At 46.7% G+C, this 12327-nt stretch overlaps 1 protein-coding gene across 1 annotated transcript in view; it reads right to left on the reverse strand.

Annotated features, from left to right (window-relative positions):
- Positions 1–12327, reverse strand: part of PTEN (phosphatase and tensin homolog) — a 49434-nt gene that overhangs the window by 28864 nt on the left and 8243 nt on the right. Inside the window, exon 2 of the mRNA XM_032115817.1 lies at positions 4558–4642. Coding sequence (XP_031971708.1) covers positions 4558–4642 — 85 coding nt within the window. The remainder of the gene's footprint in view (positions 1–4557; positions 4643–12327) is intronic.

Here is a 12327-nt window from a genome sequence, read left to right on the forward strand (position 1 = left end):
CAGCATGTGCAGTTCTGCATTTCCAGTCCCAGCCCTGCACTGCCCCAAAAATTAAGGAGGCAGCGTGTTGGAAACCTCACTCATCCAAATAATCCAGCAGTATGGATAACACGACTAATGCAACTAAGGAAACCAAGATCTGACCTGAAACTGAAATATCTACTGTGCATGGACTGATTTCCTGATTCCTAAAACACCTGCAGATCACTGTAAGAAGCTGAGGAAGGCTTGTTTATTTTTAACCAGAAAGCACTAATTACACCAGGTATCTGTAAACACCTCCCATTCAATCATTTATGCAAAATATTTTGCCAAATGAAGAAAAGCAGTTAAAATAACTCTTGTGTTCCAGCTCCAGCCAGAATCACTCATTTTAATCCCAGGTTTTTTATTATTTGCCACTGAAATCAGTCCCCAGTGATATTCTGGGTTTTGGAAGGAGGACCACTACACTTTTTCACACTCATTTCATTTCCATGCTCACTTTGGAACACAAACTTCCCATACAAGCCTCGGCGAGCCAAACTGCAAGCATGATTCATCAGAATTGCTGTGATTATATATGATGTGTCACCTGGCAATGTGCAAGAAGAAATAACATGCAAATGTTTACACTTAACATCATCAACAGTGTGTATCTGCACATCAGCCAGAAGGAATTTAATTAGCCATGACAGAACAGGCTGTTCAAATTGAAAAGAAACATTAGCTGCTGAAATCCTGGAAAGCTCAAGCAAAAACAAGCTCTGGTTATCGGTCATAATATTCCAGAAGAACCTAGAACAGCTCTGTGGTTAAAGGCCTGCGTTCAAATGGGAACAGATGTGAGCGCTCCTTGTGCAGCACCGAGTGGCAGATTCCCAGCGCATCAGGAAAATACACTCCGTGACTCCCACTGGTGCCCCTGTTGGCAGCCTTGGAGAGCCTCAGGAAGCTGGTGGACACGGGGATTTGTTTCAGGAGATGCTCCTGCTTGTTAACACACACCGGAGAGCGAGGAGAGCCGGCTCTGCTCTTCAGGAACATCCACACAGTGGAGTATAAGCTTCCAGGCAAGGATTTTTTTTAAGGACAAAATTCCATCCAAAACCTCTCCAAGTGTCAGTCACAGGAGACAGCCAGCAGTGCAGGCTGGACTTCTCATCCAGCAATAGCCTGGAATTTGTCAGGGTACCAGCTATTCAGAAAAAGCCCACTGCTGGATGATCCTGGCTCAATACCAATTGCTCGGGAGCTCGAGCACCTTGAATTTCTGCATAAAAAGCACTCGGAAAAAAAAATCCATAACAAAAAGATGACTGGAGCAGATGAGGACTGCAACATGCAGAATGCTGCATGATCACATTTTATTCTTGTTTAAATCATAATTGAGCATCCAGTTCCCTGCAGTCACTTAATTTACATCTCTGCTTATCTTAATTTGGTGGATGATGCTTTTAGGTGATCACTGCTCCTTTTGATCATCATTTATGGACAGCTTAATAATTATATAGGCATTCCAGTACTAAAATCTAATTTACACATATCTACCTACTCAACCACTAAAATGTATTTTCCTTCATTCAGAAGCTACTGAAATCAACGCCGTGAATGGAAGAGGGCCTTCCAAGACTCCTGGCTACTGATATTTATTTACATTATTCCCATGTTAGATTAGGTATTAGGAAGAAATTCTTGGCTGAGAGGGTGGTGAGGCCCTGGCACAGGGTGCCCCTAAATCCCTGGAGGTGTCCAAGGCCAGCTTGGACATTGGGGCTTGGAGCAGCCTGGGAGAGTGGAAGGTGTCCCTGCCCACGGCAGGGGCTGGAATGAGAAAATACCTTCCAACCAAAACCATTCTGTGATTTATCCAAAGTCCAGCCTTTGCCCCTATCCCACAATTTTCAAAGGTGGAGTTCATCAGGGACTGGCTATTTCATCAGCCTCATGAAAAGGTGCCTCTAACTGCTGGGAAAGAAGGCTGGCTGGAGTTTGGGGCTTGGGAGGGACCTTAAGGCTCATCCAGTTCCACCCCTGCCATGGGCAGGGACACCTTTCACTGTCCCAGGCTGCTCCAAGCTCCATCCAACCTGGCCTTGGACACTGCCAGGGATCCAGGGGCAGCCCCAACCTCCCCAAGCAATGTTTTCCTGTGTGGAACCACAGGATTCGAGAACACAAGTTCACCCTCTGTTAACAGCCCCAGCAGACACACACACACACACACAGGTACACACACTCTCTAACAGTGCTTCCTGCCTGCTGCACTGGCCCTCACAGATCTGCCCAGCCCTGGACAAGTGATGACTTCTCACCATGGCACCAGAGAGTGCAGGCACTGCGCTTCCCCCAGCCTGGTCAGCTCCCGGCTCTGACACTCTCAGTGCTATTTGTGGAGGGTGATTTTCGTCATGACAGTTGAACATGCAAAACCAACCCGCTGGAGCCCAGCTGAGTGCAGCTGTGCAGGGAGCCACTGACTGTCAGGTGAGGTGATGAGTCCTCCCAGGGTGGGAACCGAGGAGCTCAGCTCACTTCTGTACCAACCTGGATGCAATCTCCAGGGAAATTCCAGCAGCCCTACTTCTGCCTGCCAACAATTGCAGAATCATGGAATCCCAGAACAGTCTGGGTGGGAAAGGACCTTAAAGCTCATCCAGTTCCCACCCCTGCCATGGGCAGGGATACCTTCCACTGTCCCAGGCTGCTCCAAGCCCCAATGTCCAACCTGGCCTTGGACACTGCCAGGGATCCAGGGGCAGCCACAGCTGCTCTGGGCACCCTGTGCCAGGGCCTGCCCACCCTCCCAGGGAACAATTCCTTCATAACACCCAATCTAATCCTGCCCCCTCTGGCACTGGGAAGCCATTCCCTGTGTCCTGTCCCTCCAGTTCCTGCTGCAGGGTCCCTCTCCAGTTTCCCTGTATCCCTTCAGACCCTGGAAGAAGCTGTGAGCTCTCCACACAACCTTCTCCTCTCCCGGCTGAGCAGCCCCAGCTCTCCCAGCCTGGCTCCAGAGGGGAGGTGCTCCAGTCCCCTCAGCAACTCAGTGGCCTCCTCTGGACCTGCTCCAACAGTTCCATGTCCTTCTTGTGTTGGAGGCACCAGAACCGTGCACAGAATTCCAGGTGGGGTCTCACCTGAGCACAGGGGCAGAATCCCCCCTCCCCTGCTGCCCACGCTGGGGGCTCAGCCCAGGGCACGGGGGGGTTCTGGGTCCCAGCTCCTACCCACAGCACCCCCAGGTCCTTCTCCAGCTGCTCATCCCCAGCCTGGACTGATCCCTCAGGGGGCTGCCCTGACCCAGGGGCAGGACTTGCACTTCACTTTGTTGGACTCCATGAGGTCGGTGTGGGCTCAGCCTGTCCAGCTCACTCTGGATCCATCCCTTCCCTCCAGCATGTGACTGCCCCACACAGCTCGGTGTCACCACTGGACGTGCTGAGGGTGCCTCAATCCCACTGTCCATGTCACCCACAGAGCTGCTGAGCAGTACCAGCCCCTCAGGGACCCCACAGCTCAAGGTCTCCACAGGAACCATGAGCTGCTGCCCACAACTCTTTGCCTGCAGCCATCCAGCCAGTCCTGTACCCACTGGGTGCTCCATCCATCCAATCCATGTCTCTCCAGCTGAGACACAAGGATGTCATGTGGGAACACTTTGCACAATTATGGGAAACTCCCCATGGCACCTCACACCTGGAAGCAGACAGTCCCACTCCTACCTTCCCTGAAAACCTTCATTAAAACCTGCATTATCCCCCAGCCCCGAGTCTCCCATGGAGCTACTGAGCTCATGACTTCAAATGACCTCTAAAGCATCACAGCTTCACAAAAATCCCAACTTCTAATCCTAAAACCACAAACTTTTGGCAACTTCTACCAAGTGTTTGGTTTTTAATGCAACCTCTCACACTCTCCAGGTAGGGTTTTGACTAAATGAATTACAACAGTGTTCCTACAACACTCTCCACCTCTTCCTCAGCTGTAGCCAGCAATTCGGAGTAATGACTTTATCTGAAGTGAAAAATGACAACCTATGGGGGTTTTTACCAGCAATAACAGATTTTAGATGATCTTTCTCCTTGTCCATAATTACTGAACACTACCAAATGTAAAAGCCTTTAGATAAAGTCACCTATATTTACTATTCGAAATCAAAATTTACTTATCAAGCACTTAATTTATCAGTTTAAGAAAGGAAAAGGGAAAACTTATCCTGAAATACCATCAGCTACCTAAGGAAAACCTTGACACTGAAGAGAGGCATGGATGGATGTCTTTCTATAAGTAAATAACCAGGTCTTTTTCCACTCCAAAACAAGTTAGTGAAGTTAATTTTTCACACTAAAAAGGCAGATCATATGCATTTGAGATCAACCCAGAACAGCAGCCTGGCCATTTTTTGTTGTTTCCAACATTTCTCGGGAAAGCTATTCAGGCAACATCTACGTGATGCAAGAAATCTCACCATTTCTACAAGTCAGAACACACATCCTTTCCTCAGCAGGACATAACTGAGTGCAGAAAAGAATATTCAAGTTTTGTAAGTTAAGGAAAAGAAAAATAAATCCTTACCTTACTACATCATCAATGTTGTTCCGGTACACTCCTTCAAGCCTCTCCGCAGGAAAGCCCATAGCAATTATGTTTGGATAAATATCTGAATGTGCAAGTTATGGAAATATTTGTAAAGCACGTGAAATGCCTACAAGAGCATTAAATGGATATTAATCAAATGTGGAGCTGTACCCAAATCAGAGCAACAACTCCAACAGACTGCAAGCAATAGATGGGAATGTGCAGATCTGAAAAGGATTACATATCTTGCTTACCAAAAAAAACCCCAACAATTACCCACTTCTGAACAAATATTCTCATTTCTTATTCTGAACTACCTGCAATTCACTTGCCAGAATCAACCCAGGATAAAAGAATTTAGGCCAAACAAATCAATGCTAAGGAAAAAGGGCAAGTAAGGAAATTTTAAGTTTACATCTAGAGTTGATGTAGTAAAGAATTCACAACTGCTAGAAAATTACTGGTATTTATTTTCCCTGTGGCAAAATGATACATGGATTTTTTTTTTAACACAATTCCAGAAACGAAAGTCCTCCCAAGTTTTAAGCATTATTAGAAATGATAATGTAGCACAAAAGCTGTGCTGAAAAGCGACCAAAAATGAAAGCAGCAGCTCGAAACAGCCCATACCCTGCCACATTAACATACTCCTCCTCAAACTAATTTTAGAATAGCAAGAACAAAGCATGATATGTTTGAAGTTGGCCCTGCTTTAAAAAGGGGGCTGGAGGAGGTGATTTCCAGAGGGCCCTCTCAACCTAAATTATCCCACTCTTTTTAAGACGCGTTTTTATTTTCATGGTCAAAATATACCAAAGCTCCAAAGAATAATCACATCAGAATGGGAGACACTGCATCAGGGTCCAAGATATTAAAATTCCAGTTACTTGTACATGACAAAAAGCCTGAAGTAGGACACAAACTACTTTACTCCACCCTTGCAAAGTTCCCACAAGTCCTTAGAGCACAGCAGCACAGACCAAGTTCTGCATTGACACCACTAACTGCAAGGCTTCAGAAAAACATTGGGAACTGAATACACGGAAATAATGTTTTGTACTCTCAAAAAAAAAAAAGAATTAGCATTTACTGTGTTGTAATCCAAGTATTAATAGACATTGGTCTGCTTGGGCCGTTCAACAGATGATTTGTACAGACAATGAGAAAAATATGAAAGCTCTGGAGCAAGCCAAATAAATATTTGTAGCTGCCTTAAAAACAGACACTGAAACAGGTTTGTGTCTGGTTCCCAGTTTATTCTGTACTTGCCCTAACACTAAAAAACACATACTGGGGAAAAAAAAACCCCAAACATTAAAGCGCTTAACTTACAGAGCTTGGGATAACCTCAAATCACAAACTTTGAATTTCCCTCTGATCTATTTTACTCAGCAAGCAGTTCACACCTCTTTAATTAACAAAAGGCGCTATATAATTAGCAATGTCTGTTTTATCAGTTCCTCCTTGCCATAAGCAGAAGAAACTGGATCTAAATTATATTAACTGTGAATTACCTGGCTAATACACCCTATCACTCCCTCCTCCTTCCCAATTTCAGCCTGATTCCTCCCTACTCCCAGTTCCAGCATTTATCCTCCAAAGCCCCTCCTTGTGCATCCTGCTTTCAACAGCACTGCTCACAGAAGACAAGCCCTCATGCTGGCAACAGGGGGAAAATAATTTCATTTTGACATATCAAAACAAAACTCAGTTTCAGCTATAGTATCACCCATGGGACAACTGCCCAAACTTCACTAAATTACCCTGTGACTTGCTCACATTTCTGTGTGCAATCATGAGCTCTCCTACATTTTTTCAGGCACTGCAGCCCGTGATTGATGTTCAGATGCCTCTCCGAGGGGCTGAGACAGGAGATACTCTCCAGGATTCCCAGCTGGTGCAAGATGGGAGTGAGGCAGACACACCCCCTGAGCCAAGGGAACAGAACATCTCAACAGCAGCGTTCCCAGCCTGCTCACACACTGCTCCAAACACCAGAGCCTCCAAACACGCAGGCACAGGGAGATAAAAAGTTCCAAAATAACCGGGGCGCTCCCGGACTGTTGGAAGCGTGATTCCCGCTCGGCTCCCGGCTCTCCCTGCTCCCTCCCTCGCTCGAGGGTGATGCACGAGGGTGCAGGCACAGCTCGCAGCCATTCCTGCTTCCAAACAGCTGCAGGACTGGGCACAGAATGCATCAGGCTGGGAAACACCTCTTGGATTGGGGAGTCCAGCCTCTGACTGATCACTGCCTTCTCACCCAGGAACCACTAGGAATGCTTAAGCTGATCCATGCATCACCCCTGGAAGTGTTCCATGCCAGGCTGGACAGGGCTTGGAGCAACCTGGGATGGTGGAAGATGCCCCTGCCTGTAGCAAGGGGTGGCATTGGAGGGGCCTTAAGGTCCTTTAAACCATTCCATGATTCTGCGAGCATTATGATTATTTTTAGCTTTTAAACCAAAAGTGGGAATTGCAAAAGGTGTTCTCCAATATGCCAGTAAGAAAAGACAATGGAAAAATACTTCAGATGGGGGGGGGGGGGGCGGAATATGAATCTGTTTTACTGAGGCCACCTCGACATGAGGAAGAACAACTTCCCTGGAGGGTGGCAGAGCCCTGGCACAGCTGCTCAGGGAGGGTGTTGAGTCTTCCTCTCTGGAGACTCTCCAAGCCTACCTGGAAGTGCTCCTCTGACCCTGCCTGGACAGGGAGTTGGACTGGATGATCTCCAGAGGTTCCTTCCTCAACTATTCCTCCTCCTTCCCCAACTATTCTGTGAGCCTGTGATGCTGATCCACTAAAGTGTTTTGTGTGCTCTGGGGCTTTGCAACCTGACAGCACAAAAACCCAAGTGTTGCTCAAAATCAAATATCCAACAGCAAGCCTAGTGGGGAGGAAGGGTTGTTTTTAGAAAAACACAATTATTTTTTTAACAGGCAGGCCAACGTCTCCCCCACCTAAATATAATCGTCCTGAAGCACCTCAGTGATTATCTCAAAGCATTAGACTGGAATGCAGTTCCCAGCCACTGCTGACTCACCCTGGTGTCTGCACAGGGCTGGTGCCAAAGGACACGGCCCCAGCGACGCCCTTCCAGGCACCAGGCTCCATCTGCTCCCAAGGAAAGCCTGCAGCAGCAATGACAGACCCATTCTTACTGCTAGGACAGAGAATTCTGTGCCTTTTCAATATGTGCTCCTGACAGCGCGGTGAAGAGACACAAAACCATCAATATCCCGAGCTGGAAGGACCCACAGGATCACCCAGTCCAGCTCCTGGCCCTGCACAGACACCCCAACAACTCCAGCCCGTCCCCAAGACCACTGTCCAAACGCTCCTGGAGCTCTGGCAGCCTTGATGTGCTGCTTTGAAGCTCTTGTGGTGGTTCACACAACTAAAAAATGCTTTTGCATTAGGGAGCACTAAGATGGAAGAACAGAATGGAAGTGGTGCTGCAGATGAATTAAATCTCTGAGCAGAAATAGAAGTTTTATAACCTAAATGGAAAAGCTGTCATAAAAGCCAACTTCTTACATCCATCCTGTGAAAAGATACCCTAAGATCTGCAGCAAGTGAAGGGGATAGTTGTTCCTGCATCCCTCCCAGCTTGTTTTCATCCCCATGCTGGAGAATGAACCTCGTCTTCAGCGACAGGGACAGCCCCTGATCACTGCAAGGACCAGTTCAGGAGCAACCATCCACTGAGCATTGCCTTCAGCAAGCTCTGCTCTCACCAGCCTCGCTCAACAATTCAGACACCCCTTTTCACACCTCACTTCACTTAACACCGATTTCCAAAACTGAAATTAGGATATTCACTACTAAGATAAGATTTCTTACACAGGAGCTTGGGAAGCTGGGCTTCCATTCAAAGGAACACTCTGAGTCATCATGAAATTGGTAATCATAATGTTAATTTTAGAAATCTGGGAGAACTGATCATTTAAAACATGCAACAAGTTCATTATCAATTCCAAGCTTTTTTTTTTTTTTTTTTAAAGACAGGAAAACAAAAACGGAAAAAAGCCTCAGTCATTTACTGAGGCTGTTCAGCACATGCAAAAACAAAGTCAACCAAAGCAGTGTAACTACCAAAATTTCATACAATCATAGGATATGCTGAGTTGGAAGGAACCCACAAGGATTTGAAATGGATTTTCTAAACAGCATAAAATAAACCCCACCACATTTTGCCAAAGTAGCTCCTTGCTATGATACTCATTCCCAAAAATGGTTCTAATAGTTTTTAAAGTACTCATTCCTTTCTCAGTCTTGTAAACATGGAGGCTGGGATTTTAGTTAGCGCTGATAATAAAAAACAATTGCCATGGACAGACTCATGATCATAGAAACCGAAGTATCCTGAGCTGGAAGAGATCCCCAAGGATCACCCAGCCCAGCCCCTGGCCCTGCACAGACACCCCAACAGCCCCAGCCTGGGCATCCCTGGCAGCGCTGTCCAAACGCTCCTGGAGCTCTGGCAGCCTCGGGGCCGTGCCCATTCCCTGGGGAGCCTGGGCAGTGCCCAGCACCCTCTGGGGGAAGCACCTTGCCCTGATCTCAGCCTGAGCCTGCCCTGGCCCAGCTCCAGCCGCTCCCTGGGTGCTGTCCCTGTCCCAGGGAGCAGAGATGGGAGCTGCAGCCCCGGTGAGGTCTGACCTCGGTGTGCTCCAGCTGAACAAACCCAGTGCCCCCAGCTGCTCCTCCAGACCCTTCCCCATCCCCGTGTCCCTCCTTTGGACACTCTCTGACAGCTTCAGATCTTCTCTGTACTGTGGTGCCCCACGACACATGCCAGCAGAACACCATCCTCTACTCAAGTTCTTATCATCACCTACAGAACTCTACTTCCAAAGGAGCCAAGAGATCACCGTGCTGTGCCCCAGGAACCTTAAAATCACAATACCCAATTATCTGCTAAATCCCCCAATGCCCCAATGGTGCTTCATCAATACTGAAACCAGACCAATGCCAATAATCCATGTGCCACTTCAGAAATGCCTTTGCTCTAATGCTGCTCACAGATTGAACAAAACACTCTCCTTAAAGCCTGAAATCATTCCCACGTTGCTGAAGATGACAGTCTTTGCAGTTGCTATGAGAAAAATCCTGGATCATTATGCAAATCAGCTGTTATAATCACTTTCAAAAATAGCTGTCTATATATTCACATTATGCCAAGACCAAATTAAAGAATATGCAGTATACACTTGCAATTTTTTACATACATGGAGATATAAAAGTAAATTACTCATGTTGGTCCTGTAACTGATTTTGCTCACAAATTCAGACTTTTTCCTAATAATGGAAGGTGGCCAAAAAAGCATAGCAAAATATTTACCAATTCTTAATTCTTAAACAGTCACAAGGAAGCTGCAAAAACCGACAGCTGCAGCCTTTCCTGCAATGATCAACATTGTCAATTAGTAACTAGAACATCATTAGAATGTCTGAGTGATTTTATGAAGTTCTGTATTTCCAAGTATTTAACCCCTGATTCTCACTCCACTCATTAAGGTGGCTCTAACAGGAAAACAAAGAGCAAATGACCTCATCTCCTCTTTTATAAGCAGGCCAGAGCATGCAGTGCTTCAGAATTTACACGCAGCTTTACTTTTTAGACCCAACACTGAGACAGGTTTTACATCAAAACACAAATGAAAAAGAACCTTGGAACTCATAGCCCTTCGCAATTTTACAAATATTTACTGTTTACAAGGACCTGGAACAACAGGAGAAGGGGGACTGGCTTCCCACTGACAGTGAGTAGGTTTATATTAGATATTGGGAAGAAATCCTTCCCTGGCAGGGTGGGCAGGCCCTGGCACAGGGTGCCCAGAGCAGCTGGGGCTGCCCCTGGATCCCTGGCAGTGCCCAAGGCCAGGCTGGACATTGGGGCTTGGAGCAGCCTGGGACAGTGGGAGGTGTCCCTGCCCATGGCAGGGGTGGCACTGGATGGGCTTTCGAGTTCCTGCCAGCCCAAACCACTCTGGGATTCTGTGAATCAAAGGCTTCAATAAGATTTCACCTTTCTTCAGAAAGGAAATTTCAAACAAGCTGAGTGCTCCTGAAGCTGTGAATGATGGAGCTGTTCAAGTTGTGCTTTGGAGCTAAAAATTTACTGTACACCCTGAACCTGACACCTGCAAATAAAACAACAGCAGCCCATTTTTCCGACCCTCAGCTTCCAGCTCCCAAACAGGAGTTTCATTTAACAAAGAACACACTTAAATCAGGGAATCTACAGCCTGAAAAAAGCTTTGCCACTGCCAGGAATGCTACTTTTCACTTCCAGTTCAGGCAGGGGAGGCTTGTCCTTGCTTTAATCTGCTCCCCACCAGCCCACTCCTCATCTGCTGCCAGCTCTGCTCCGTGTCACCCCTCACCCTCCTGCCTGCCAGGGGACCCAGCCTCGAGCGCGGGGTGGCCAAGCTGTCACTGCCGACTCCCGTTTGACAGCGACGCCCAGGAGCAGAGGCACAGCGGGGCTTTGAAGTCTCCCAAAGTTGCTTTGTTGTCTGAATTTGCCTGCAGTTTTCAGGAACTCTGGCTGCAGGACCCGTGTGAGGTGGTCTGGTGGCGCAGCTGGGCCTGCCAGCGACGAAACGTTCGCCTGGTGACCTCCAGCCCTTTAACTCCAGCTCAAACGAGTCCACAGAGCAACAGCAAGGGAAAAAAAAAAACCAGCACTGTTCTTACTGTTCAACAGCTTGACAGCCTGGAGCTACAGGGGGAGTGTTACAAGAAGTGTCCACACTCCATCCTCAAACAGACTTAAGAGCCCTGACAAATGGCCAAGCTCCTATTAGTGCCATTTTCTTGACAGCATCCCAACAACACAAAAGAAAACGACATAGGAAAATGTACCCAGAGAAATCTAGAAGACTTTCCTAATGTACATGCTGTTTAAGCCGTACCCATGAGTGCCTTTTTTGTTTAATAGGCAGCATTTCCATTAGCCAGCATGAAATGCAAAATAAGTTCAGTATTTTTCTGTGAGCCTGGATCATCAGGAAGTGATGGAAATATAGAGGAAATGAACAGGAAGAAAGTTCTTCAGAGCAAAGGAGGATTCCTTGTAGCCAGCCAGCTGCACTTGTCAACTCTACCATCTGCGCCTTGAAGAACAAGCAAAGGGACCAACTCAGATGTGGCTGAAACATTTTATCATTTAGAAAAAATGCATTTAACCCCTTGATGCTCCATGTTCCAACAAGGACTCTTTTTTTTTTTTCCCCATTTTTTAGTTTTTTAAGCTTTCAGCCTGCAATTTAAATGCAACAACCTAGATAAGGAATAACTGCAACTCCTTCGTATCCAGGAGGAAACCCTATCCACATCAGGTCATGGTGCTGACAATAGGTCTGGAGGGGAACTCAAATTCCCACAGCACAAAGAACTAAAGCAGAAGATGCCTCAAGAGGATATGCCAGGTTGTCTACATCCACAACTGACTTCTGGACCTGCTTATTATATTGCATTTGGGAAGTAATCCCAGAGCAAGGGTCTCTCCCTTCATCTGTGAGGTGTAGGAAATGTGTCCAGGAGCTCTCAGCCATATGGAAGCTTTGCTGAAGAGCTAATGGGGTCACGTTAAGATTGGGGGAAAAAAACTACAGGCCTTGCAGCATAAATAGAAAAAATGGTAACAAAAGCATGAAAGATGATGGCTGCTCTAGAGAACAGCTTGTTCTGACAAAGGCTGACAAAAAGGCACCTTATATTTCCATTTCAAAATGGTTTGGAATCATAAATAAAGACACA

Source organism: Corvus moneduloides, chromosome 8, assembly GCF_009650955.1.
Source record: "Corvus moneduloides isolate bCorMon1 chromosome 8, bCorMon1.pri, whole genome shotgun sequence".
In the NCBI taxonomy this organism is placed as follows: Eukaryota; Metazoa; Chordata; class Aves; order Passeriformes; family Corvidae; genus Corvus; species Corvus moneduloides.